Below are 27,865 nucleotides of genomic sequence, written 5' to 3' on the forward strand. Positions count from 1 at the left end.
GGATGGTGGATGCTGGATAGATGGGAGGGAGAAGGGCGGGAAGACAGGAGGAATGTCTCTGAGTAGGCTGTGGTTGGAGACCCCAGCCAGGCAGATCAGAGCCTCATCTCCTCTCTGAGACCGGGGTCAGAAGGCCCAGTCTGATGCTTCCCTTTCATGACAAGGGAGGAATATCAGGAAGCCCCACTGCCAACTCTGGAAACTTCCCAGCACCCAGACCCCACTCGGCCACTGGAGCCATGAGCATTCCCTCCTGCTCACAGAGTTGTGAAAATGCCATACAACTTCCCCAAGGCTATAGGCACTGTTGGGAGGAAACATGGAAACCCTACCCAGACCTGCCAAGGCAGGTATAACCGGGGCCCTGAGCGCCCGTGCTGTGTCACGACAAGAGAACCACATCCGGGTCAGGCTAAGCCACAGCCCAAGGAAGAGAAAGCACTTCATCCTTCAGGAAAATAATGTGCATGTTAAAAATAGAACGTTAACAATTTTTAACTATTTACAGGTCAAACAATAATGGGTCCTAAGAAGCAACACAGTCCAGTAAACGCATGTGCGGGCCGTACCAGCAGCCTGACCGGGCTGAAGGGGGACAGTCCCGCTACCCCCAGGGCTCATGGATGGCACAGTCCCCAGGCCCAAGGCAGCAGTGACCTGGGTGTGGGACAGAGGGAGGCAGCTACAGGACGCTTGGCAGGGATGGGGCCTGGTCTGGCCCTGCTGTGGTTAGGGGCTGTGTGTTCCCAACGGCAGTCCTGGCCTCAGTCTGGAGGCCACGACATCCAAGGAAGGGGAGGGCGCTTTGCATCCCAGAGCTGTGCGTGCTGCTCTCCGGTCCCCTCAGGGCCCCCTGGTGCTCTGGGCTGTGGGCAGCCACAGCGAGGCCAGCTGGCTGAGCTGCCCCGTCCCGGCGGGGGCGCTGTCCTCACCTTGGGGTCCCCTTCCTTCTCTGGTCCAGCTCTGGCAGCCTCTCCTCCCGGGTCTGTGCGTGCCGGGCCCCTGCTCTGTGGGCCGCCTCAGTGGCCACAATGTCAATCTGCGCGTAGCGGGATGCACCAGCCCCTGAAAGTAGCCCAGATGAGCTGGTTGGCCGGCCCCCGCACCCCCGCACAGCCCCCACCAGCGCCCCCCCGCCCTCCCCGCAGAGGCCTTGGCCTGGAAGAGGGGATGGGACCCAGGACTGGAGCTTGGTAGGGGTGTTGCTGAGCTGGGAGGAAGGTGGGGCCACACCCTCAGGGACACAGCTCAGTAAGAATCTGGACCGGTGGGGGTCCTGGAAGGAGGAGTCCCTCTCCACTGCCAAGGCTTGCATCCCCAACATGGGGACCCACCTCGGATCCCGGCGCTGGCCCCCTGGAGCTCCAGGCCCAGGTACTGAAGCTGCGCTTTGGGGGAGGGGCTGACGGGGACGTTCACATAGGGGGGCGCCTCGCTGCATGGTCTCTCGGACCCTGGGGCTCCTGTGGGGGGAAGTCAGTGAGTCTCCGGGGGCAGAGAGCTCCGTGCCCACTCCCTCCGGCACCCTATCCATGGCCCCCGGCTCTCAGGTTCTGCTGGCCCAGCCCTGCCCTTTCTGAGTTCCTGAGCTTCCCTTCACCAGGAGCTTCTAGAAGGGGGTACTCCTCTCCTGGCATAGTGGTCAGATCACGGCTGAGCTGCTCCCGTGGATGCCCTGTGGCCTGCTGCAGTCCAGTGAACACACAGCTCTCACTTCAGCCCCTGCCACCCGTCCTCAACGCTGATGGCTGTCCCCCCGTATCACCACTCACCCACCCCCCGGCTCCAGGCTTCAGGGACCCTCTCTGGATAAGTGAGCCTCCACAGAAAGCCCCCCCCCCGCAGGTCCATACCTCCATCCACAGGGACACCTCCTCCAGGATGGCCCCAGGCACATCCCCAATTTCCTAGTAGCAAATGTCATTCTGCCATCCCTGAGTGGCCTGCTCACAGGTCGACAGAGCCAAGGCCAGGGCTGGGGACTTCAGTGGGCAGCCGCCATCTCGCACAGTGCCCTGTCCCCTCACACGACACCTGCTGCCCCAAGGTGCCCTCTGATGGTCCACACCTGCTTGGGTGCCTGTCACCCTCGTGCCCTTTAGCTGCTCTAGCAAGGCCAGGGGTGGGAGGCACAGGACTTTGGGCTTGCTCCCAGCAGGGACGGGGAGGCCACAGAGGCCCTGAGCTAAGGGAGGAACAGACACCGGCCCACAGAGCCATATGGGGCCCGGCCATGTAGGTGCCCCCACCTGACTCCATGAACCAAAGCAAGTCACAAGATTCCTGTCCCCTCCCTGCCTGGTGGCCCTGAGCAACAACCCCCACCTCCTTGCAATGCATGGTCCCTGCACAATGGGACCCCCTCAGGAGGCCATGCCCACTTTACTGATATAAAATATGGAACACGGATGCCCAAGGCCCCCCAGATGCGAGGGGAGGCCTGCACGTCCCAGAGACTCAGAGCCAGGACTGTTCCCAGATGAGGAGGACCCGCAGCGCTCCAGCTTGCCCCCAACAGTGTGGGACTCTCTCTCGATTGGCCTGGAGGGGACCCTGGCACACAGAGGGGCAGGTGCAGATCCTCTTCCCAAGAGGTGAAGCACTCAGGAGAGCACCTAGACCAGCGAGGCCAGGGAAGACCCGGGCAGACTGCCTGGAGAAGGAGGCGTGTGCCAAGGGATAGAAGACAAGATGGAATAGTGGGTGAGAGTAGAGACCTGGGTGGAACTCTGCAGGGGCTGAAACGGGGTCTGAGGGGAGACCAGGAAGGAAGCCAGGCCTCTGCACAGAAGCCTCTCAAAGCCGAGGAGGGGGCCTTGGCCCCAAAGTCACGTGGACACGTCCCCAAGACGTAGCAGCTAGTTTTAGGTTGGACCCACGTCTTGCCCAGTCCACAGTTGTCAGTTGGAAGGGAGGAGGAGGCAGGAGAGGGGCAGAGGGTTCTGGATGGCCCAATGCCTGGCACTGCCCTTGGCCACACAGGAAAGCTGCTCTGTCCCACCAGGCTTGGGCCCCACATCCCCCAGCCCCTGACCTCAGTAGGAAGGGCTGTATCCCCCAGCAGGTCCTGATGCCCCACCCCCACATGTCAAGGTCAAAGACATCCCCAGGACCCTACGGGGAGGCGGGTGGACAGCAGGAAGACGTGTCCAGGACCGTCTGGGATTGAGTGTCAGAGAATAGCATTGTCAGGGGTGGTCCTCGGGGCCCTATCCCAACCCAGGGAACCCCAAGGCCAGTTGGTGTGGGCCATTCCTGTGGACCCTGCTTGCCACTAGCCCTGCCCACCCACTCCTGCCCCCAAAGGTCCACTCAGAGTCAGCCTGCAGGGTCTGGCCCCAACAGGTGTCAGATCTCTAAAGAAAGATGGAGAATCTGAGCTCCTTAGGACACCCCCATCCCCAGCCCAGAGGCTCCACCAAGAAGATAAGGCACAGAGCTGACCCCTGACCTCCAGCTCCCCACCGCCAACCGCACCTTCCAGACCTTCCCCTGGTGACAGCAAGCTTCTGCCCAGCCCTCACCTTCTAACTGGGCCTTGGAGACCCCAAGCCTTCCCCTCACTCCCTGCCCATCACAGGGACCCCTCACCCCAAGGACATGGCTTCCTCCTGAAGGCTGAGGCTCCAAGGCAGCCCCACCGTAACCATTCCATCCACATACCCCTCTGGGCAAGCTGGCCACACTTGTCCTCCACTCCCTGCCTGGGCCTGCCCCACGCTGGCAGGGGCTGCGCACTTCCCCCCTCACTGCCCGTGTCACCCTCTGTCCACTGCCTCCCACTGTCCCCTAGCATCTGCCGGCTTGAGTGGTAGAGAGCTTCCCACTGGGCCGTGAAGGCAGCCACTACATCCCCCTACTTCCTTTGTCCCAAGGCCCCAGCGGAGTTGGTCCTAGAGCTGAGACCTACCTGAATGCATCATCAGAAGGCGGGGAGGTGAGGCCACTGCTCCCTAGACCAAAGAGAACATGCATCAGTCTGTCCATTCGGCTCCCGCTCCCCCCGCCCCAGCTTGACGACCAGGATGCTGGCCCAGGTGTGACCAGATCACTGGGGGCCCGACCACCTCATCTCCCAGGTGCCTCTTACCCACATATCCCAGGACTCCAGCTGACCCACCAGCCCTGACCCCTGCTTGCCCCATTCTGGGGAGAGGGCTTGGCAGCTCTAGCCCCTGGCCTCTGTCTGCAGTTGCATGGCAGGGGGTGTGGCCCCCAGGAGCGCAGAGGCTGAAGAAGGAACTCCTGGGGCCCCACAACCCCTCCCCCAGCAGCGCCCATGGAGGGGCCCACAGAGGCCAGAGGGACCACATGAGTCCCCTGAACTCAGAACAGCTTCTTGGTGGTACCTGATGGCACATGTGGAGGGATGAGCAGGAGGGAGGGGTCCTGGTGGCCTCAGGGCTGAGGGCAGGGTCTGACCAGGGGGAGGGACAGTGGCCCATGGCTGGCATGGTCACTGAGCTTGGGCCTCACCTCCCAAAGCCCTCGAGGGATGGGCCCAGGGCAAGTGAGGGGAGAGGACCCAGCATCCGCCCTTAGTGTGGGGATCCCAGCCCAGTGGTAGCACCTCGTGGGGAACTGGGAACTGGGCTGGGGCTGCAGAAACCCCAAGCCCACTCCGGGGAACCTAGCTGGATGCCACAGACTCGAGTCAGAGCACCCCAACCCTGGCCCTAGGGCCAGGCTCAAGGGACAGTCCTGGGCACGCTGAGCCGGTCTCACCGTCACCTAGTGCTAAGGAGCCCTTGTGAGGGCCTGGGACTTCGGCAGTGGGTGTCTGACCTCTGACCTTGTGTCAGGAGGCCAGTGCCCACCAGGAGCCACAGATCCATTCCTCACCACCCGCGGCCCCCCCCAGACTGCATCTGCTTCTGGGGGCCAGTCCTGCAGGCGTAGCCTCAAACCCAGCACTGAGCACCAGTGGGATTCAGATCTACCCTAGGCCCTTGCTGGGGGCCAGGACCCCTGACCCCCAGTTCTGGGGAAGTGGGTTGCACATGCTCTGGGGGGATGAGGAGAGAGGACTCCCAGCACGGGTCTGCCAATTCCAGGGGCACCCAGCCCCACCAGGCAAGGCCTCTGGGCCACAGACCCTATTCCCAGGGCTATGCTGGAGTGCAGGGGCAGCTGTGGAGGGCCGGGCCCTCCTCCTCCAGAGTCACTCCATCCCACAAGATGCCTTGGCCACCAACGCCCCCAGAGGGCCATGCCAGTCAGTGGCCATTCCTGTGGCTCCTTCCCTCCTCTGGCTGAGGACTTCACGCGATAGCCCAACCCCGACCAGCCCAGTGGCACCGCCACACCTCCAGCCAAGACCAGCTCCAGCTGTGCCTGAGTCCCAGGCAGGCCACAGCTCATCCCCACTGCCTCACCCCCAGACGGACTTTCCCTGAAGAGCCAGGGGTCCACCTCAGTTGAGGAGACGGAGTCCACAGCCAGGATGCCCACCAGGGGCAGGGGTCCACAGGATGCCCAGCACTGGCCAGCACCCCCCCGCTTCTTACGGTGGGGAGAGGGCAAAGCAAACTCTGGGGCCTCAGCAGGCTCTGGTCGAAGACGCCTGCCACCCTCCCAGGCTGTCTGAGGCCGGGAACCCCTGTGAGTGCAGCAGGGCTGAGCCCAGACAACAAGGGACCCCAGCAGCAGCAGCAGCCACCCCCGCCCCCATCTCATGGCCCTGGCAGCTCACAGTCTTATTTCCTTGGCAGCCAGACTGACTGGGGTGCTTCGGGGCAGAGGTGACAAGAGCGAGTCTGATGACGGCTCCTGTAAATAGACATCTACCGGCTGCGTGCCTCTGCCACCTCGTTAGACCCTCTCCGTGTGCCCAGAGAGATAGGGACTGCTGTCCCCATCTAAGCAGGAGGAAACGGAGGCTCAAAGATGTGTAGTAACTTGTCCAAGGCCACCCAGCTGGCAGGGCAGGTGCGGCTCAGCCCCCGAAGCTTGGCTTTCCTCACACTGCAGGGCACAAGAACCCCACTCAAGAGCTCCCAACTCTGGGGGCAGTGCAGAGCTGGCTCCTCCAGCAGGGTGATAGACAAGGGTGAAAATGGGTGGGACAGGGCGGGGCGTGGCCCCTGGGATGTGCAGGAAACGTGAGGTGGGAGCTCTGCCACCCAAAGGGGGGAGATGGGAGGGCGTGGGGGCTCCAGGCTCAGAGCAGGATGCCCCCTGGAGTCACTTGGACAAAGGGAGCCCCCTGCCTGAGTCCAAGTGACCATCAGGGACCTCGCCGTGGTCCACTGAACAGGGGGACATGCCACACACAGTGCACACACGAGGTAGAGCACACATGTGCACAGGCACACACATGCCACACGTGCACAGGCACACACGCATGCATTCATGCACACCGACGCCACATGTGCAATGCACACACGCCGCATACAAACACATGCATGTGCACAGATGCACATTCCTGTGCATGCATCACATGCGCACACATTCCACATCAGACCTGCACCTGAACACCACGCACGCACATATATGCAAATGTATGTAGCCTGTGTACACACTACAGACACATGCACACACGTTACACACCCTGTGCACAGCACACATACATGCAAATGAATGCTCACGCGTGCACACATCACACGTGAGTGCACACGCATCACACACACAGGCCCTGTCGGTCGCCAGGCGCTGCCTCTCCTTTCTCAGGCCTCCAGGGCACTCTGGCTGAAAGCAGCCTACCCAGGAGAGGCCCCAGGCTGCCCCCAAAACCCACAGTCTGGAGGCCTGGGCCCCCAGATTTCAGAGACAGTCAAAGGCCCCACTGAGAGGGCTTGGGTGGGAGGGGGAGGGGCTGGCAAATGGAAAAGGACAAGACGGTAAGAAAAGAACAGTTTATTTCCAGTCTAAGAATGTATTACAAACAGTGTCAGGTTTTTAAAAACGTCAGAGAGCAACAAAGGTCTTCAGCCAACAGTAAAGGTACAAAGCCAAATCTTTACAGATGAGCGGCTTGCCCCCCAGCCGGGGGCTGAAGGCAGACAGTGCAGATCAGCGCTGCCCGCGTCCAGAACTGCATAGGCACGAAGCCGCGGAACGAAGGGACAAAACCAGGCCAGGCAGCTGCACCCCATGCAGACAGATCATGGAGGGTGCCAGAAGCTGCTGCACCCCTGGGTCGCCCACATGCCCTCCAAATGCACATGAATGGGCCCTGGGAACCCTGGCCTCCTCTGGTCCTCACCATGAGCCTCAGCCAGGAGGGTGGGCGGGGGAGTGAGCTGCGGGTCCCGGAGCCTTCGTGGGGCTTCCTGGCAAGCTGACACCGTGGGCCACTGCAAGGACATCACCACCTTGCTCCCTGCTCGGCGGGGGCTGCAGCCAGGCCCTCCCCGCCTGCCCCTGGCCGGGAAGCCTGCAGGTGTGAGAACAGGCTGGTGGGTGAGCCATGACAGTCCGCATGCCAGGAGACCCAGATCCGACAAGTCCCTGCAACCCCTGAGCCTCAGTTTCCTCCCCTGTAAGATGGGCCCCTGTGGTGCTGCTTCCCAGAGGACACATGGGGCAGACAGGCAAATCTCGTCCTGCATGCCTTGTGCCACACGTCCCATGCAGCACGCCTATGCACAACAGAGGGCACGGATCCAAGAGGTCAAGCATGGCCGACCCCTGGGTAGGCAGTGAACAGGACAGGGAGGCGGCCATGGCCAGTGAGGGGCCTCCCAACCCCACTCACTCCCAGGGTGTGGCACAAGTCGGCCAGGACACAGTGCTGCCTGTGTCTCCAGCACCTGCTCCTCGCGCGGGCTTTGGGATGCCAGGAGCGCCCAGCCGGCGCCAACCGGAGCGTCCCACTTTCCAGAACGCATTTGCAGCTGCAGGCCACTGGGCCTCTCCAAGTCCCGGGAGCCCTCTCTGCAGGCTCCGCTCCCCAGAGGGCAGGCTCTGGGGGTGTCACCCCTTCCTCCAAGCCCTCCCCACCGTGCCGCCACCATGCCCACAGTCTCAGGCTTCACGACAACACAAAGGGTACCGCCTCCCCTTCACTCTGCCAGGAGGGACAGAACGCAGCCCCCGCAGCAGCGGGCCTGGGCTGCGGCTCTCAGGGAGGGGAGTTTACCTTGAGTCCTCCACAGACCGGACAGGTGGAAAAGAAAGCCGGAGGGTGCCCAGCATGGGGGCTGCCTGCTTCCCAGCCCTCGCCAGGGGCCTCACAGCCCGGGGCCTCCGTTGCTTGTCCCCGCCGCCTTGTGCCCAGCCAGCCGGAGGGACACCCCGTGGACATCTGGCCCCCCGAGTCCCCAGCCCCAGGGTCGTCGGGGCCACCCTGCGCGGCCGGGCTCTGGTCCCTGGGGGCCTGGCGCAGGCTGCGCGGCGTGTCATAATGGTGCCGCTGGGCCGTAGGCACTTGGTACTCAGCTGTCCCTGGCGGGCAGGCGCACAGGCTGGGCTCGGGCACCCCAGCCACTGGCGGCAGGCTGAGCAAGGAGCCAAACTCGTCCCCCGTGCGCCACACATCCAGGCTGCTGCCGGCACAGGACGAGAAGCTGCCTGAGTAGGAGGAGTGGCTGCCTGTGGCTATGCCACTGTCCGAGGAGCTCTGGCGGCCAACTTCCTGCAGCTGCCGGGGCCGCAGTGGCTTAGGGGGCTGCCTGGAGATGCCTGGCGCAGCCTCTCCAGACACCTGGGCAGCCGCCAGCCCCGGGCCCTCCTGCGACGTGCTGGCCGAGGACAGGGATGGCTCTGGCCATGCTGTGAGTCGGCTGCCGGCACTGATGTCTGAGTGGCTGGCCTCCGAGGATGAGCTGGACAGGCTGCGGTCATCCCCTGAGACAGAGTGCAGGGAGGTTGGGGGTGTGGGTGCTGTTCTGGGGGCCAGGAGCAGGTTCGGGGGGGGTGGGGGCGACATCAGCCAAGGGCCCACCCTGCCCCCTACCCAAGCTTCCCCACTGCCTGGAGGCTGGTGCACAAGCTGGCAGCGGGAGTTCCAGCTCCTTGTCGAATACCAGTCCTTCACACCTCCAGCCCCCTTGGGAATCCATGCTCTCCCTCCAGCCTCCTTGGCCACTGCCCTCTGGGAACCAGATGTGAGCCCCCAGAAGGTTGCCGCTTGATGCAAATCGAGGCTCCCTGTTCTAGGGGCAGGCCACCGTGCTCCCAGTGCACCCCCGGAGACTGGCATCAGTCAGAGAGGACAGACAGGCCCCACCCCCATCCCCAGCCAGGTCCCTCACATGGCCACAGCCCCTTCTATCTGTTTTGCAGCAAATTGAGAGTCGCAGGCTGCCAAGAAGGGGCCTGTCAGCTGGGCACGAACAGTAAAGCTCGACCACAAGAGGCTGTGGCCGGATTCAGGCATGGGCAGCAAGAATTCACACCAGCCCTCCCCGCTGTCTAGAAGCACTGTGCCTCCGGTCAGGGCCAAGGCCAGCGATATCACCCATGAGGGGATGAGGGGACGAATGAGTGGGGGGAGGGCGGAATGAGAGAGCCGGGGTAGGCAATGAATGAAGGTGTGAGTGAGCAGGGAGGACGAATGAGCAGAAGGAGAATGAGTGAGCAAAGGCCAAGGAATGAATGAGTGAGCAGAGGGGAATGAATGAATGAGTGAGCAGAGGGGAGAACGAACGAATGAGTAGACAGAGAGGGAACGAATGGGCAAAAGCACAGGAGCCCAGGCCTTTCCCGTGGCGGCAGCCCCGCCCCTTCCGCGGCCCCGCCCCCGCCCGCTCCAGCCCAGGCCGCCTACCTCCGCTGCCCGGCCTGACCCCGTGGGAGAGGAGGCTGAGTCGCTTCTCCAGCTTCAGGGCTTCCAGGGCCTCCTGGGCTACGCGCTCCTCAGCGGTGGCGGGTCCCCCGGGGCTCGGGTCTGCGGCAAAGAGGACAGTCAGCAGAGACGTGGCCTCAGTTCCCGATCCCGGACCCCCGGCCTCAGAGTCCCGCACCTCCGGGGCCACATGTGTGCTGAGCGTGCTTCAAGGCCACTGCAGGGCCACGGGGGACCCCCCAGGAGTCCCAGCTCCTCCCCATGCCTGCACCCCAGCCACAGGACACCAATCTCAGGGCGCCTGCCCCCTCCAGGCCCCTCGGCCACGGCCACCAGCCCATGTCCTGTGCCCCAAAGCCGGCAGGTGAGGTCCAGGGTGGGGACGTGGGCGTGTCCTCCTGACCACTTCCCCTCCGGCAGTAGACGCGGCAGCGAGACACCGGCGCTGGACGAATGCCCTGAGCTTTTGTCCACATCTGCAAAGTGAGGGTGCAGAGAGAGTGCACCCCAACCGTGGTGGGACCAAGACGGGAGTGCAAGGGGCTGTGCTCAGGGCAGGGCAGACCTCGGAACTCTCCCTTCTCCCCTCCCAACCCTCTGCGTAGGGTGGCCTGCCTCTCCTGCCCTTGATGTCCACGCGGATCCGACTGAGCAGGGGGTGAACGCAAGATCCGAGAAGGCCTGGAGCATGACCCTAACCCAGTGGAGGCCACATCTCAGGATGAGCTCAGAGCCTAGACGCAATGCCAACCAGGCCTGTCCACACCTGTCCACACAACTGGTCTCACGGTCCCGCCCACACCCGGCTGTCTACGCCCCGCTTGTGTCTGCAAGGCAGGAGGGCACCAGCAGAGGGCGCCGCCATACTGTCTCGCAGAGCCCAGACCGCAGGTTCTGGTCGTGGTAGCCTCCTCCTCCCCAGCCTGTCCCAGGGCCGTGTGTGGGGAGGGGAACCTGGCTGGTCGCTCCCCTCTGTCCTCCCCAGGTGGCCTGAATGGCCCACACTGTGATGCCCATGCAAGGAGGCCACAGATGTGAGCTCATTGACCGCGTGGCCACAGGCCATGGTCTCTCCCACCTGGACAAGGTGACAAGCGATCCCAGGTACCACCCACCCCGTGGGCCGGTCAAAGGAGGTGATGAGAATCAGCCTTTGTCCCCCCAGGCCTGTCCCCGAGGGGAGGGCAGACCTTCCTCCAGTGGGAGAAAGGGGCCGGGACCTCAGGGGTCTAGCCCTGCTCGCAGCCCCACATGCCTGGGCTAGCCTGGCCCTCCGGCATCCAGCTCCATCCTGGCCCAGGGCTCCTGGAGAACGTGCCCCAGCCACACCTTGGGAAGGGGGTAGGTAAGAGCAGGAGAGCTCAGGGCAACCTCACTCCCACCCGCCGGTGAGACCCCACCCATCCTTGAGACCCCACCCGCCAGCCATGCTCCCACACACACCTGGGAGGACCGGCCGCAGCCCAAAGGGCCCCTTGGTTGGGGAGATGCCACGGACAATGCAGTCGAACAGGAAGCTGATCTGTTCACCCTCGGCAGAGGACAGGAAGAACACTCCGGCCCCTACAGAGGGAAGACAGACCCTGGTGTCGCCTGGCCCCACACGGGTGGGTCGGGACCCCTGCAGGATGGGCCACCGAGGACACCAGGATGCAGAAGGCGGGGACCACACACACAGGAGTGGGGGTGGCGGGGAGTGTGCCCTGGGCACCCCATGAGCCCCCACCCGGCCCTCGTAAGCCCCACTCTGTCCTCCAGGCCCACACATCTTGTCCAGGCAGCCAGGGCGCACACCTGGCCACCCCGGGCCTGTGTGCCCCAGCCCAGCTGTGGCCACCATGCTGCGTTCCAGGACAGTGCCGGGAGAGCACATCCCATCCTTCTGGTCCCGAGTCCTGGGTCCACCGGCCAGGACGGAGCGCTGGGGGCGCCCCGGGAGGACATAGCCACAGGGAGATGCCTGTGAGGGTGTCCTGGCTTATCAGAGGGGCAAGGGACAGGCTGCCCTAGAGTGGGGGTCACATGCCAGAAAGCAGCCGGGGGACCCTGACCTCAAGAGGTGCCCCCTGACCTCAATAGCTGCCCCCCAACCTGGTCTCCTGACCAGGGGCTGCTCTGAGGGTCAGAGTCTGCGTGAGGTGGGCCTGCCCCACACACGAGGCAGCCGGCTCTGCCATGGTCAGCGATACACCATGCCCTCTGCACGGACCTCCTCCTGGGTGTGTTTTCAGGGGGGACCCAGGCCCACGTGTGCCTGGGTGGAGGTCGAGGTCCTGCCCATGGGGGCCCCAGCCAGCAGAGGGCAGGCCGCGTGAGTCAGCACAGCCCGGCTGCGGCCCCGCCAGCGTGAATGAAATCCCTCACTACCCGCCCAGTGAATGGGGACACCAAGCCACATGGGACTGGACACGCAGCTGCTGTCACCACACAAGAATCCCTCTGCGCCCTGCCCTCCACCCGTCGCCCAAAGAAAGGCATGTTTGTTCCGGAAGGCCAGGTCCCAGAGCGCCCCTGCAGGCGGACAGCAGAGGGAAGGGGAACGTTTCCCAGTTAAAACTTGGCTGCCGGCCACGGTCACCACCAGTCTTCCCGGGATCCTGGGGACTCAGGCCAGCCCCCCACACGAGGCAATGCCCCCCGCCAAGGATTGGGGCGCTCCAGCTCCCTCTGCTTGCTGGAGCTCCATTGTTTCAAAGCCCCCTGAAAGCAGGTGACAAGCCCACTTAGAGATGAGTACACTGAGGCCCGGAGAGGGCCAAGAGGGACTCCAGCCTGGCCAGCGGGCCATCTGGAAACATCCAGGCACCAAAGAGCTTCCAGCCAGATGGACGGGCCTCCGAGCCGCGGCTTGTCCCCTGTGAGCTGTGCGTGGGCCCAGGCTGGAGGACAGTCGAGGAGAAGGCCGGCCCACAGCGTCCCGCCCGGCTGCTGCCCCACCCCAAGGAGGGGGCCGGCCTGCCTGCTCGCACAAAAAGGCCGGGCCTCTAATCCCAAGACGGTCAGCTGCCAGAGGCCGCAGCACAACCAGTCCCCCGACTATAAAAAACCACATTACTAAGGGAGGGGAGCCGACGGCATTCCACCAGGCGTCTGCTGAGCATCACGCTTCCCAAGACGCAGCCGGCGAGGCCTGGGGCCATGGCAGCCGCCCCCACACACGCCAGTGAGCTGACCACAGAGGTTCCCTGGGGACGGCACATGGCTCTGAGGGCTGGGCTGCCTGAGCCTCGAGGGAAGGCCTCCGGGACACACAGCCCGCTGATTGCTGGCTGGCCTCTGTGGGCTCCACTCCCCCAGCCTAGGCCCTGGGGACCCCGGGAGCTCCCGAAGTACACCAGCCCACCTGAGCCTTCCCCCAAGGAGGCGGCCACCCCCATCCATCAACACCCCTTGGCCACCTGTAATGTTCCTTCACTTATCGAGCCTTTGCTCACCTGACGTCACTGTTCCTGACCCCTGAGCCCTGATCATCCCCTCCGTGCTGCTTGGAGGGAGCCCCTCCTCTAGGTCACACCCTGTGGTCCTCTGCTTGGCTTCTGCCCTCATCTGCATGCTGTCCTGGCGTCCAGGCCCCACGTCGTATACGTGAGGACCACTTCAGAAACATTAGGACCCCAGTGTCTCACCCAGGGCCAGCTGCCCAGGGGACGCCCAGCACTCAGTATGGTGGAAAGAGGGAAGCCAGAGGAGTGGACCCTCCCCCAAGAAAATGTTCCTGGCACTTGGGTATGCTTTGCCATGCAGTCACTGTGAAGACAGCCCCTGCAGCTCCCCCCATCCCTGTCCATGAAGCCCCAGCCCCAGGCAGCGTCCGTGCCTGAGGCCATCCTGCGCCTCCCAGACAGGCCACCCACCGATGCCACAGCCTGAATGATCCGTCCGCCCCATGGAGCAGAGATCCCTGACCCACAGAGTCACAGTAAAGACACAACTGCCCAGTTTAGGGTATTTCTTGCCCTGTGATCACTGACACAGGCAAACAGGATGGGGAGGAGAGAGACTGTGCTGAGCGGGAAGCCAGCACCTGCTGGGTTCTTGGGGGCCGCCGGCAAACCTCACGGGCTTTGTAAGTGCAGTCAGTTCCTAGGACAATATCTCCAACGTGAAGGATGTCACATCACACGGAAGGAGTCACGACCCCGAGAAAGAAACACTCTTCCAATCAAACATGGGATGTGCCAAGTTCCGTGGGCGGCAGTTAGTCCAGATAACCCCCAGGGCCCTGAGTTCTGCATGAGTTTGGTGTCCCAGCTCCATGGAGACCAAGAGCACACGGTAAAGTCCCGTTGGGGAGAAAGTGCCTGGAAGCATCTGGAGGACTTCCGGGCGGAGAAGGTTCTAGAAAACTCTGCCCGGGCGGCACCAACCTGCCTTGTGTTAGACTTCTGTTCAGAATGCAGCTGACCGGGACCCTCTGATATCATTTTGCACAGGGCTCCCTAACAGAGGCAAACATCTGCTGAGCAGAATTTCATTTCTCTCTCCCCTTATTTTGAGAGATAGGACCAAAGTTCAAAGAAACACATTCATTCAAAATCAAGTTTTTTATCTCCTCTGATGGTCTTACCCTCCAGGAAGACTGATTGAAAACAAAACCACAGAACACAACAGGTGTTGGCAGGAATGTGGGGAAACCGGACCCCAGTGCGCTGTGGGAGGGGTCGGTGTGGAAAATAGTGTGGAGGGTCCTCAAAACATCAAAGGCAGACCCAGCAAGCCCCCGTCCCGTGTGTGCCCAAAGGAACTGAGAACAGGCACCGAGCAGAGGCCTGTGCCCCCAACAACCACAGTAGCAACCACAGATGGAGGGACAGATAAACGAAGTGGTCCATCTATCTGCCCAGTGCAACGGAGCTCAGCCTCGAGCAAGAAGGACATCCTGACACCTGCTACCGCACGGATGAGCCTGAGGGACGCTGTGCTCCATGCAATGAGCCAGCCATGAAGACACAGGGACCATGCGATCCCACTTCCGCGAGCCCCATACAGGAGTCAGATCCAGACACAAAAAGTAGATGGTGGGTGTCAGGGTCCGGGGAGGGGACAGACGGGTTAGTGTCCACGGGGGACAGAGTGTCAGCCAGCCTAGACAGGGCAGCGGGGCAGCTGCATGACACTGAGCGCACTTAATGCCTCTTGACCGCAGTTAACATGGTAAATTCTGCGTGTGTCTATTTTGCCACAGTGAATGCAAAGTAAGTAATTCTTGTGTCCTCTCGCAGGCACCGTGGCACAATGCAGCCCACCCTGGGCCGGGTGTAGGAATGCTGCTGGAGGGGAGCTCCATCCCTGAAGAGGGGATGCTCCTCCTCTCCTGCTCCCTGAAGCCCGCTCCTCAGTGAGTCACCTTCCTCTCAGGTAGCCGTGCCGCCATCACCCGATGGGCACACTGGGCACCTGGGCGCTCCCTGCTCAGGCAAGAGGCTCCTCAGGGCAGACCCACAATCTTACATTTCTCTGCCTCTCCTCAAGGGCCAGCTGACGGTCTTGAGTGGGACTCTGTGTCCAAGGACCGAACATCTTGTGTTTGGCGATGGGGGAGGAGGCTGCCCCCCACAGGAAGCCACACTGCCTGTCCCCAAGGGCCAGGAGACACGGTGCCTTCCCCTTGGGCCTTTTTTCCCAGAAGGAAACAGAGTAGAGTGAAGCCCTCCCAGGGGAGAAGCCCAGGGCATCGTCTTGGACACTCAGGGACTCCAGGACCAGCCTGGGACGCCAACCCCTAATGAGATCCAAGGGGCCAACAGATTCCAGGCCTACTCCCAACCCCAATGTGAGAAATTCCCAGCAGAGGGGTGCGATTGATCACAAACTATCTGTAATGTACCTGGTGGTCTGGACCCAGAGAGCAGACTGCATCTCCTCTTAGAAACCTGGAACCGTCCCTGTCAAATGACCCCAAATATAAGCGTCCCTTAACGTGCAGCTGAGGGGAAGGGAACCGCTGCCAAGCCTTTGCACGGGCTGGATGCCTCCCTGCGGGCAAAGCACAGCAGCAGGCCTGGTCAGGGCAGGGGCTCCACCCTCCTGGGACCCTTGCCCCAGCAAGCACTCCTCCTTCGCCAGCCCACCCGGGGGCTGGCAGTCCCTTTCTCCCCATTTCAACCACCCCGTAAACATTCCTGAAGTTCCCAGTGACCTCCCACCCAAACATGCCACTGACTCGGCCTCAGACCACCTCCAGAGCTTTCTCACAGCCCCCTGCAGGCCCCCCACCTCAATCCCATCTGAAGCCTAGGGCCAAAGTCATCGCCCTACACAGACATGTGGGTGGCATGCTCCCGCTCAAGGCCCTTCGATGGCTCCCTGTGACTCCAACCAGGCTTTCCGTAACCTGAGCCTTCCATCTGCCGCCCCCCACCCCTAGCGGGGTTCCTGCACACACTGTGAAGGTCACCTGTCCATGCTGGACACACACTGCTGTGCTCAGGGCTTCAGCCAGCTCCATCCAGATCGCCCAGGGTGCGGACCACAACGTCCACCCGCCAGCAGACTTAGCAGAGCTGGACAATGCAAGTGTTCAAAGCACACAGCAAGAGAGTTCCTCCTGGCTAACTCACTTGAATAGTCATTTACAACTAAACTGAGGAGCACCTGGAGGGCTCAGTCAGTGACACATCTGCCTTCGGCTCAGATCACGATCCCGGGGTCCTGGGATTGAGCTCCATGTCAGGCTCCCTGCTCAGCGGAAGCCTGCTTCTCCCTCTCCCTCTGCCCTTCCCCCTGCTTGTGTGTCCACTCTCTAGCTCTCTCTCAATAAATAAAATCTTTAAAAAAAAAATTGAATTTCAATAAAACATTAAAAGGTACATTCTTTTTTTTTTTTATAAGATTTTATTTATTTGACAGACAGAGATCACAAGTAGGCACAGGTAGAGAGGCAGGTAGAGGGAGAGGAGGAACCAGACTCCCTGCCAAGCAGAGAGCCCGATGTGGGGCTCGATCCCAGGACCCTGGGATCATGACCTGAGCTGAAGGCAGAGGCTTTAACCCAGATGCCCCTAAAAGATACATTCTTTAAAAAAAAAAAAAAAAAAAGAGGTCACTTAGAAATGCCCATCATGCTCCAAGAGGCTGAAGCCATGGATAGTGCCCCGAAGAGCCGGGCACAGTGAGTGGGGGAGGGTCCAGCATGCAGGATGTCTGGGCTGGGGGGGGTGCATTTCTGAGAGTGACTAATCACGATGCACCTCCCCCACAGGCTCAAGGACCTTTCTGGCCCCTGCTTAAGTCCTCAGCATCCAAGGACCCTGATCACTTGTAAATACAGCTGGCTTATGTGGATGTGGAAATGCCCTTGAAATGCCCTTGACAGGACAATCCGTTAATGCAAGGGACAGAGACCTCCTCCAGGCCCCCTCCAAAAAACTTCCATTCACCCTTAGGCTCAGCTCGCACAACCCTCCCCATGGCCTGCCCTCCCTGGGCTCTGGGCAGGCTCCCCCTTGTCGCATCCTCTGTTCCTGCCTCAAAGCCCTAACCATACACACTGGGCTGCCACCAACCCAGAGACAGAGAATCAAGTCCACCCTGGGAGACCCTGGACTCCCAGCTAACAAGCCCACTCCCATCTGACTCTGAACGGGCCACCGTCCACATGGAGGCCACAAAGAGGAAATGCCCACCCGGGAGGGACCCAGAACCACACGACAAGCCCACATACCTGGCCCCGCCCAGAGAGCCCAGAGAGGCCACGGCCAAACAATTCTGGTTATACCCCACCCTGATGCCCACACCCGTCAGAGCCCGGAGCCCTCTGCCTCCTGACACTCGGGGTGGGCAAAGGGGGCCGGGGACCGTTTCCTGCTCTCTGAAGAATCATCTGTGCTCAAGCACCACACGGTGTGGTTCTGGGGGCCTAGGGGTTGGGCTGAGACTGTAGGCCCCAGTGTAGGCTAATTTCTTAGGCCCCAGACTGGCCAGGCCCTTCCAACGATTCCAACCCAGCTCTCCATCCTCCAGATCAAACACTCCCAGGATCCAAATTCTAAAACCTTCACAGTCAAGGTGACCCATGTTGTTGACTGAACAGTGTGGTCCCCAAAGGACAGGTCACACTCCAAACCTGGGACTGTGACCTTCCCTGAAACAATGGTCTTTTACCAACTGAAATGAGACGTGATCCTGGGTTATCGCCTGGTCCTAAATCCCACAACTGGTGTCCCACAGAGAAGATACAGGAGATGGCTGTTTGACAGCAGAGAGACTGGAGTGGGCGGCCACAAGGCCATGGCTGCCAGGGGCCACCAGGGGCTAGAAGAGGCAGGAGAAGCCCCCCGGCAGCCCCCTTACCCACCTTGACTGTGGATGTGACTGTGAAGGAATCCATTTTCCTTGTTCTAAAGCCCCAGTCTGTGGTCACTGTCTACAGCAGCCCCAAGACTCTGACATCCCTGCAGGGAGGCCCTGGTGCTGGATGGCAGCGGTCTGACCACATGGGCAGGGGCACGGTGGCCCCACGTGACGGCCTCTGACCAAGCATATGCAGGCAGAGCCCTGGCAAACTTGTCTCTGAACAATGGAGCCCTGCAGAACCAACCCCACAGGTATTCTTCTTGGTCGGCTGCCCGCCCCCCCCCCAGAGAGCTCGGAGCCGCAGGGGCTACTGAATCCCAGGTCAGCATCCTGTCGGGGTGCCGGCTCGCCAGGGAGCAGCCCCAGGAAGGCCCCACGGGGGCTCCCTCTGGGCTCCCAGCAGCCCTGGAGGTCACAGCGACCCTCACAACAGCCACACCGAATCCCCACCATCATTCACAGGCAGGGAGGGCCCCCACATGCCGAGGCAGAATTTTCTGACACCCTATTACATCACGCCCAGCAAATCTGAGGGTCTCCGGGACAAGGGGTCCCCTGACTGGCCTCCCTGGGCGCACACGTCAGCACTGCCCCTGGGCAGTCTGCACCCCACTCTCCCTCCTCCAAGGCCCGCACATGGATAGGATCTGGTGGAGGGAGGGCTGCCCCGGACCCACTGCCCAGTGGCCCAGTTCCAACCACCCACAAGGTTGGGTGCCCTTCTCCTCCTCTGCTCTGGACCCCAGAGTGCTGACCCCACCGAATATACCAGAATTTGGGGCCCTGAGGGCACATCTGGCAGGAGGGGGGCTCTGGCTGGTGTCTCACCACACATACCCCCGGGGAAGCTGTGCTCAGAACTCAGACACCGTAGGGCCTGGTTCACCCACCCCACAGCTGGAGACCACAGCCCCACAAACCCCCTGCACCTCACTACCCCACCCCCGCAGTCTGCCTTTGCATCGTCAGACATTTCCCCTCCCCCAAGCCCAGGACCAACCCATCAAAAAATTCAGATCTCACTGCCTTGAGCAGGAGCCTCACCTTCATATGACTTAGGTCCTTGGAGGCAGGGCCCCACAGGCTGCCCCCCAGGGCTGGCTCCCATGGCAGGACCCACTGGCATGCGGTCCCCGTCTGCCTGTCCCACCCTGCCCACTCTTTGCAGAAGGAGGGACCCAGCCAGCCAGCACAAACACGGTCCCTCCAACGCCGTCCCTCTGCTGGGGAGTTCTGGGTAGGACCCAAGTCCCAGAGTCCTGTGGACCCACCTGTGATAGGCCTCCCGCTGGGGAGAGACTGTCAGTTGGAGTATCAGTGTCCCTAGATGGAAGGGGCACAGGTGGGGAGAGATGGCCTGCTGCTCAGAGCCTCCAGGGCCCCCTCACACAAGGGAGGGGGCTGTGATCCCATCTGGAAGGGGTCCCAGATAAAGGTGTATAGCTCCCACCCAAACCCCTCCAACCCAACACCCTGACTGAGGTCGTCCCGGGCATGGGACAGGTCACTGGGAGGCCACTGGGCTGCAATGCCAGCCCTGGGCAGCCAGCATCAGTGGGCCTGGGCTCCTCCAGCCAGAGGGCAGGGGGCTCCTGCCCCCAATGCATGCACACAGCCATACTTGGCAAGCAATGGGCGTCCCCACAGGGGCCGAGCTCCCCGTGGGAGAAGGACCGGGCTCTGCTACTCCCGCTGGCTCCCGCCTGCTCCAGCCCACAGGCACACTTTGGGAACACATTCCTCACCAGGGCACCACCGTGGACTCCAGCGTGGGGGGCCTGGCCCTCAGCCTCACCTGCACCTCAGGGCACCTGTCCTCCCCCCATGCCCCTGCTGTTGGGGCTCAAGGACCACGGGAGCTGGTGTGGCCACGAGGAATCCTCCCTCCAAAAATGTGTTCTCGGCATGTCCTCAATGGACATGCTCATTCATTTCCCCTTTTTCTCTTTTCATTAAGTCCAAACATAAACGCCCCGGGGCTCCGTGACCAGACCCAGGGCCAGGCATTGCGATGGGCCAGCCTGGCTCCAGGGAGCTGGGTGCCCCTCCTCCTACCCTCAGCAGCCAGGGCCAGACAGGGGCCGCCAGGGTCTGGCCCCGGCTGAGCACCAGGTCTGGAGACACAGAACCCTCGCCTGCCATGTCCCCAGGATGCCAGCAAGATGCACGCAGCTGGGGACGGGGAGGGTTCGGGGGGAGGCGCACGGCTCCAAGCCGCAGGTTTCAGGGCCCCACGTACTTACAGTACCCACACCTGGTCCCGCCTTCAAAGATGAATCCGTTGGGCACGGCCCCGTAGCGCCGGAGGTCGGACAGCTTCCACTGGCCCATGACCGCTGGGGGGACGTCCCTGGCCAGCACGAGAACATCATTGCAGAGGTGAAGGGTGGCGGGGCCGCTTTCCAGCTTGGTGCCCGGCGCCACCGCCACATGAAACCTATGCACTGGGGGCAGGGGAGGAGCAAGAGGGCGTCACCGCTAGCAGAGGCCCGGCTGCCCCTCATCCCAGCCCAGCCAGTGCCCTCCCGCTCCTAGATGCAGTCCTGGTCCAGAGGCCACCCTCCCTGTCCCAATAAGGCCAACTTGACCCCAGCAAGCCCCGGGCAGCCCCTGGCTCAGGCCCCAAACATGCAGTGGCTGAGGCCAGAGATATTATAATGATTTTTTATTAAAACTAATTAAAATTAATGCACAAGTCTGTGATGAATGGGGTATCAAATGGCTAAATAAAGACAAGGCTGGTCAAGGTTGCAGGGGTGGGTCAGGAGGGCAGGGGAAGGCAGGGCAGGATCGCGGCAGGGTCAATGTCAGTGTTCTGCTCATCACAGGCTATGTTCGTTGATCCTGAGGGTTTTAAAAACCGTGTTAAAGCGTCATTGATCTTGATGGTGGCTGTGTTCCTTGGCATCTGCCATGAGGCCCCTCCTCCTCCCCCAGCTCACCAGGGGCCCCTCACCTCTGCACCCAGCCCAGCCACCCCTGCACCGGCCCTCCTTGACTCCCCGGCTCAGGCGCAGAAGGTACCACACCCCTGGTGGGCGATACAGTGGGACGGGGTCTCTGTGGCCTCGCTCCCCCTGGTACGCTGGCTTCAGGCTTGGGGGGAGGGGCAGCCAAGGGGAGCATGAGGACAGTCACTGTGCTGGGATAGAGGCCCCTCGGGGGAAGAGCCGTGTTCTAACTAACAGGATTGAGTCAGGGAGCTTGGACGACCCCGCGGCCCCTGCTGCTCCCCAAATCCCCTCCCAGACCGCAAGCCCAAGGCACAGACCCTGGCAAGGGAGGCGCTCGGCACACTCGTCACGGCTCTGGCAGTCTGCACGTGAGGGTCCCCGTCCTCGCCCCGTGTGTGTCGCCCCGGCCCCACTCACCCTCGCCCAGCGCATAGCGGATGCGGGCGTCCCAGGCGCACATGGCCTCGCGGCTCTCGAAGCCCAGCATGACGGCCTGGGACAGGCAGAGGATGGCCAGCGTGTGGGCCAGGCCCTCGTAGGGCAGGCCGGGCTCCAGCCCACAGATGTCCTCCAGCGTCAGGCTGCTGCGCTCCCGGAGGCCCTTGGCTCGCTCCGCCTTGTCCTTGTAGACCAGCATCAGCAGGCAGTCTGCAGGAGCAGGGCAAGACATGTGGCACAGGCCATCAGCGGCACCGCCCCTGAGCCCCCATGCGCCCCTGCGTCCCCTGCAGAGGGAGAGTCTCAGGCTCGAGGTATGGCCCCCAGCAAGCCACACAGAGGCTCCAGGGCAATGTCTCACACGGTGCACCGAACCCCAGGGCAGAGGCTGGCCCAGAACACTCCACAGCTGGGCCTGCCCCCCTGGCTCTGGCTCTGTGATGGAGATGCCCCGGAACTGTGTCACCAGAGGTCTGGGCACTGAGAGAGCCGTGAGAAGGGCCCGCCTACAGGACAGCGAGCCTCTGCGGGCTACAGGACGGCCAGCCTCAGGAGGGAGCACCAGGCAAGGCCGCCCGCGCATGCTGGGACACGGCGACCACCCTTGACGCTCCCTCCCCCCAGTAGGCTTTGGGATCCGGCACAGCGGGTCGTCTGTGTAGAAGTTGGTGCCTTGTCTATCTGCCGTCCCCAGCCGTTCTCCCTCCCAGCAGCCCTGAAGGTGGGTTCTTGCTGGCAGGCCATCGTCTGCTCAAGCACAAGGGACAGCATGGAACCATCTGTCAGATGGGTGAGACTGTCACCTCCTTTGTTCTAGGAGTCATGCTCCCAGGAATACAGCCACAAGCAGGGTCAGTGCAGCTTTCTGTAAAGAGCCAGACGGGAACTGCTTCTGGCCTCATGGACCATGCAGCGTCTGGCCCAGAGACCTAACTGTGAAAGCAGCTAAAGTAGCGTGTGAGTGAACAGCTACGCTCCAATAAAACTGTATTGCAGAAACAAGCAGAGGGCCAGATTTGGCTAGGGATGGTACTTTGCAGAGTCTCAGCCTAGAGCGGAGTCTGCCACCGCCACCACAGCACCCTCACGTGGTGAGAGCCGGCATCCGTCCCTGAGGCCCTCCTCACGCACCTGTTCCATCTGTTTGGATTCCGGCTTTGTCAGATCTCTGCAGCCCCAGGACACTAGCACATCCTCCAAGTCCCTGCTTGCAAACAGGCTGAAGGAGGCGGCTATGTCGCTCTCCCACCTTCTGCCCAGAGTTGGGGGTGGGGGAAGCTGACCCAGGTCACCGCCCAGTTTCGGCTAAAGCAGCTGGCATCCACCTCGCACTAAGAGCCCCCAAGCCCCAGCAGCACAGGTGGGAAAGGGGTGTTGGGGAGGGGGCCAGGTTGGGCACAGCAAGTGTGGGGCCCCAGGGGGGCCCTGGGACTGCAGCTGCTCCCTCCCTCTCCCCTCCATGTCCCCTGGGGCAATAAATGGATCATGTTTTAAAAACCTCTTCCCTGGGAGTGCTCTTCACCACCAACCAGCTTCACCGACAGGCACCAGAAGGAAGTGAGTGCTCAGGTCCAGCCCGAAACAGAGCAGGGCCAGCCCAGGAGAAACCACATCCACCCCTCCCGGACCACAGCACCCCTGCACACACACGGGCCAGCATGCTGAAGCCTGCCCCAGAGGGACAGCTCCACCGGACACCCTATGGCCTCACCCCTCACCAACAAGACTGGTCGCTTGGTGAGGGCTCCTGGTCGGCAGCTCAGGAAGGGCACCGGACACCCCTGCTCCAATGGCCCCTATTGGGCTCCCATCCATGTGGCTGTATGGGCCCAGCTCACGGCCAGAGGGCACCAGGGGGTGGCCAGGCTGCACTGCGGCCCGAGAGACAGGACACAGGGCCATCCACAGGGTCCACAGAGGGTCTGGGCCTGGGCAGCTGGAGGCCCGAGGCAGGGGAAAGAGGGGCTCATGGTGACAAGGAGGTAAACCAAGGCAGCAACAACTGACAGGTACACACACACACACACACACACTCAGCAGCAAAGACATACACATGTGTGCTTACCCACATATCTGCACACATACACGCACACACCCCACCCCACTGCCGTGGCTGCTGAGCCCCTCCAAGGGCACAGGTGCCATGAGGGGAGACTGGCTGACCCTGTCCCAATCACGTCTACGACCACAGACTCAGGCTCAGTCTGCTTTACATCTGAGGAATGGACACTGCTCTGCCCAGGCCAGGTGCTAACAGCCCTAACCCCCAGCAAATGCCCTCCACCAGCAGGCACAGAGCCCCCCAGCAGGGAGCCTTGGGCCAGGATCCCCCTTGAGCCCACCCTGCCCTGCAGCAACTGTACCCTGCTGTGATCGAGGGCAGTCCAGCGGGCTCCCATGAAGACCCCCTGCTGGGATCCCTCAGAGCCCCCATGCCTCCCGCTCTGAAGCCCCTTGCCCCATCATCCCCCTCGTGAGCAGCCAAGGGACCCGGGGGGCAGCCCAGACCCCCCAGAGCTGACCCCCAGGAGGGGAGATGGTCAAAGAGATGACAGGGGCTGCGGGGGCCTGAGTGCAGGGCTGAGACCCTCCCAAAGGACATAACGCAGAAAACTTCTAAGTGACGCCAGACGCCAGCACGCAGCCCCACCGGGATCAGTGCTGTGCTGGAGGCAACAGCCAGAGTGAAGGCTCAGGGGCAGGAACCCAAAGGGCTTGCGGGCAGGAGAGGGAGGGGAAGAGTGGCATGCGGTGCCAGGTCAGGGGCCTGGTGAGCCTGGGGCAGAGCAGAGGCTGGTCAGGCAAGAGGTGCTCTAGGCTGGGCCAGGCCGTGTGATCACCATGGCGACAGCCAGGCTGGGGGGCTGGGGTGGGGAGGACTTCCCAGCAGGGCAGATGTGGCAGAGGGATGAAAGTGCTGGCAACACAAGGACAGGGGGTGGGGGGGGGACCTATGTTCCTAGAGGAACCTAGTCCTGGTTCCTCTACTGGGGGCTCCCCCCAGGTTCCTACTCCTGTGGTGCTCTCCACACAGGGCCTGCCTTTCCTACTGCTCCTGCACACATGGGAAGGCTCAGGAAAGGCTCCATGACTACCAAGGCCTAGAAGCCCAGATTGGCGGGGGGGAGGGGGGGCATGTGGGGAGGGGGCTACAGGGGCGGGGCTTGTGCCAGTTCCTCCAGGACACGTGAGCGCAGAGGCCCATCGGACACCGTGCACAAATGCAGGCGGCTGGACATGAGAGTGTGCAGATGTAAAAATAACCATGGGGTCATGAGCCCTCAAAGCCGCTAGCAGCCAGGGGCTGAGAGCCTGGGGGAGGGCAGGCTGGGGAGAGGAACACCTCCGGCCTCGGGCCTGGGGAGAGGCTGTAGCAGGATGGAGACAGAGATCCACACCCACGCGGATGGACGCAGCAGGAGCAGCAGCGGCTGGAGTCAGTCTTCCTGTCAGTGACCTTGGCACAGTGCCTTCAGCTGAGCCGCTAGAGCCCAAGGGGACTCTGCTGGGTAGGGGCAGCCTGGAGGCAGCGCTGGGGACAGGGGCTGCTAACCAGGCTGAAGCCGGGAGGCGTTACACAGCGCCAGCCCAGCCCTGTTCAGGATCTGACTCAGGAAGGAAACACGTTCACACTGTTCACAGGGGACAGGTGTGTGGCTCACGAGGGCTGTGTGGCTCACGAGGACAGGCCACCCCGAGAACACAGGCATCAGTGGGGGCACACAGGCCGTGGGGGCTCAGCCCTCTGCCTGCTAGGCTGCCATCCACCCTCAGCAGGTGCCATGGCATGAGCCTGACGGAGACCGGTGTGGGTCACACAGTGCATGTGAGCAAAATCGAGATCTGAGCCTGGGGGCTCCAACCCCCAGCCCCGCCCCCCACACGTCCTCGAGGTCTCCACGAGGACAGAAAGGCTGGCCACTGCTCACACTCCCTGCCCAGCCTGGGACTGGGACGTCATGCCCATTCCCATGGGACACAGCCTCTCCCCACCACCACCACCTGGTGCCTGGCTCTCTTGGAATACACCCTCCTTAGAGAGGCTGACAGCCGCATGGGGCCCATGCCAAGGCCCCGCTCCTGCACGACCCCTGGTGTTGGAGACCAGCTGGGCTCACAGCCCCCACAAGGCTGCCTAAGAATGGCGAGGCGGGTCCTTGTGCCCCAGGACTGGGGGTGGGAGGGGCGGGGTGAGACTCTGGGTCTAGGGAGGAGACATGGTAGGTGGGCTAAGAGGGGCAGGAGCCTACCTTGCATTGGCCTCCATCCCTTCCACCACCCAGGTTCTCATGCAAGGACCTGCCTGGAGTGTCCTGCCTCACTCTTGCAACAAACACCCTCAAACCGAGTCCTGGTTCCTCTGCTGGGGGCTTCCCCCCAGGTTCCTACTCCTACGGTGCTCTCTGCATGGGACCTGCCTTTCCTATTGCTCCTGCACACACAGGAAGGCTCAGGAAAGGCTCCATGACCACTGGGGCCTAGAGGTCCAGATTCTGGATCCCGGGGACACCTGCAAACTCCCCACAGTGCAGAAAGGCCCTCCCTCTGCGGGCAGGTGCTCCCAGGGTCCAGCAGGGAGCTCACCGGTCAGATAGCTCTCTCTGATACTGAGAGAAAATCCACCCCCCAGGGCTGAAGGGGGGACAAAGACCACCTCTGGGCCTACTCTTCAGTCCATCCCACCCCCAAACCTGCAGCCAGTCCCTGCCTCCAGCCACAGCTGGTCCAAGGCTCCTCAGTGGTACTGGGGGCTGTGCCGCTGCCCCCTGCCCTCGGTCTGACCAGTGCCTCTGCAATCCCGCCTTCCAGGGTCCACTCAGTCTCCCCAGGCCCCACACCTTGTCAGTCAGCCCTGACCCTGGATACGGGCCCCTGGGGCACCAGGTGCAGGGTCTGGACAGGAAGAACTGGGTGGCTGAGCAAGCCATCCGGGGAGACAGGGGCCCCCTTGGAAGGGGAAGCTGAGGCCTGGGCACGCACCAAGTGTGTCCCCGGCCAAAAGTAGGCCCTTGGATGGCAACTGTGAGCAGGCACGGCCCAGGGAATGAGGGAACCTAGGAGAGAGAGCAGGGAGGGCGCCCCCCACCCAATCCTTCCTGGGAAATGACAGACACCTGGGCGCCCTGGAAGGTATTCTGGCAGCCCCACATGTGTGAGGCAGTAGGCAGTCACACGCCCAGCACCCCACACAGACCCAGGGGTGCCTGGGCCAATGCCAGGACACCTGTCTCCTGAAACAGCTGCAGGCCGGGAGCTCTGAGCCCCCCAAATGCAAGAGGATGTCTCGCTGAGGCCAAATGTTTCCGTCAGGGCTTGAGGGCTGGCCTCCTCCCACTTTGGGGGTGCTGACCCAACTGAGGGGGGATGGGTAGTCTCAGTCACTCCCCCCACCCCCAACAACCTAGTCTTGCCTCTTCTCCCCAGCAGAAGCACCCCTGTTCTTACCTGGGGGCCCAGCCTCTGTTCTCACCACCCAAGGTGGGAAGGGCCCCCTGGGTGGACGCTTCTGAAGGGTCCCCTCGGGATTCAGATTCAGGGGCACCACTCAATTCCCCCAGGCACACAGGGGTGGCGCCTCCCCAGGGGTGCTCCCCCCGCCCGCAGGAGAAGGGGAGAGCACCCTCTGCCCTGGCGCTCCTGACCCCTGCGACCCGCCCCCCTTGCCCCGCGGGCCCCCACCGCCCAGCCCCAGCTCCGGCCGGCCGTCCCGGGAAGCTGGGGTACGGGAGGGTCCCGGCAGGAGCAGGCCCCAAGGCGGCGCGCTCTGCTCTCCGGTTACCGCCCGGCCGGCGCCGCCGGCTATTTCGGGCGAGCTGGCCGCGCTCCGGACGGACTAGGCTCTGGAGGCCGGGGTGCCTGCCGCCCGCCGCCCGCCGCCCGCCGCCAGCCCGTGCCCCGCGCCCCGCGCCCGCTCACCTGCCACCGGCGACGGCTTGCGCAGCACCAGCCACCTAGTCTTCCACTGCGGGGACAGAGGGAGCGTAAGCGGCCGCCGCGCCCCGCGCCCGCCCCGCGCCCGCCGCGCGCCCCGACCTTCTTGCCGTCCCGCAGCTTGACCTGGCCCTCCACCAGCGCCGCCTCGGTCATCTTCTGTCATGGTTCCCGTCGCGCCCGCCGCGCCTCTCCCCGCCGCCCCGCGGCCGCGCAGCCCAGGGTCACTTTCAAAATAGCTCGGGGAGGGCGCTGGGCAGCCGGCGGTGGGCGGGCCGGCGGGGGCGGGGCGCGGGCGGGGCACCTGGGGCCACCTGCACCCGCAGCCTGGGGCTCCGAGGGGCTCCCGCGGGCGGGGAGGGGGGTTCTCATCCCAAAGTAAAAAAACCTTGACCACCCGGAGACTCGTTCCAAGTGTGTCTTCAACCAACCCGGCTTCACCCTTGGGCCCCTGCCCCTCCCCCCATCCCAGAGCTGTCCCCAGACACCCTGACCATCTCCTGACCCTGGAGGACCCTGG

The 27,865-nt window shown here is 62.7% G+C and overlaps 1 protein-coding gene across 6 annotated transcripts; it reads right to left on the reverse strand.

The window, feature by feature from the left end:
- On the reverse strand, nucleotides 1–27,713 carry DOK7 (docking protein 7). 6 transcript variants are annotated; one of them, XM_082728055.1, is made up of 10 exons: nucleotides 27,448–27,588; nucleotides 27,331–27,376; nucleotides 21,394–21,624; nucleotides 20,277–20,466; nucleotides 11,171–11,290; nucleotides 9,710–9,829; nucleotides 8,081–8,787; nucleotides 3,911–3,953; nucleotides 1,335–1,463; nucleotides 1–1,065 (listed from the first exon to the last, which is right to left on the reverse strand). In XM_082728055.1, the coding sequence occupies exons 3-10, from the start codon at nucleotides 21,406–21,408 to the stop codon at nucleotides 929–931; spliced, it is 1,461 nt and encodes a 486-aa protein (XP_082584181.1). In that variant the 5' UTR covers nucleotides 21,409–21,624; nucleotides 27,331–27,376; nucleotides 27,448–27,588; the 3' UTR covers nucleotides 1–928. The 6 variants fall into 6 exon arrangements, with proteins under 6 accessions (XP_082584181.1, XP_082584179.1, XP_082584178.1 ...); XM_082728052.1 differs by having other exon boundaries at nucleotides 9–1,065; nucleotides 20,266–20,466; nucleotides 27,472–27,598; XM_082728051.1 differs by having other exon boundaries at nucleotides 12–1,065; nucleotides 20,266–20,466; nucleotides 27,448–27,615.
- Nucleotides 27,714–27,865: the final 152 nt, after the last annotated feature.

This window comes from Mustela nivalis (assembly GCF_964662115.1).
Source record: "Mustela nivalis genome assembly, chromosome: 4".
In the NCBI taxonomy this organism is placed as follows: domain Eukaryota; kingdom Metazoa; phylum Chordata; class Mammalia; order Carnivora; family Mustelidae; genus Mustela; species Mustela nivalis.

Excerpts from the sequence above, each read along its gene's own strand:
- DOK7 (XM_082728051.1), bottom strand. The coding sequence starts at position 27,501 with ATGACCGAGGCGGCGCTGGTGGAGGGCCAGGTCAAGCTGCGGGACGGC. Across the intron at positions 21,625-27,330 it reads CAAGCCGTCGCCGGTGGCAG|ACTGCCTGCTGATGCTGGTC; the intron begins GTGAGCGGGCGC and ends CTGCTCCTGCAG. Across the intron at positions 8,788-9,709 it reads GGTCAGGCCGGGCAGCGGAG|GGGATGACCGCAGCCTGTCC; the intron begins GTAGGCGGCCTG and ends ACTCTGTCTCAG.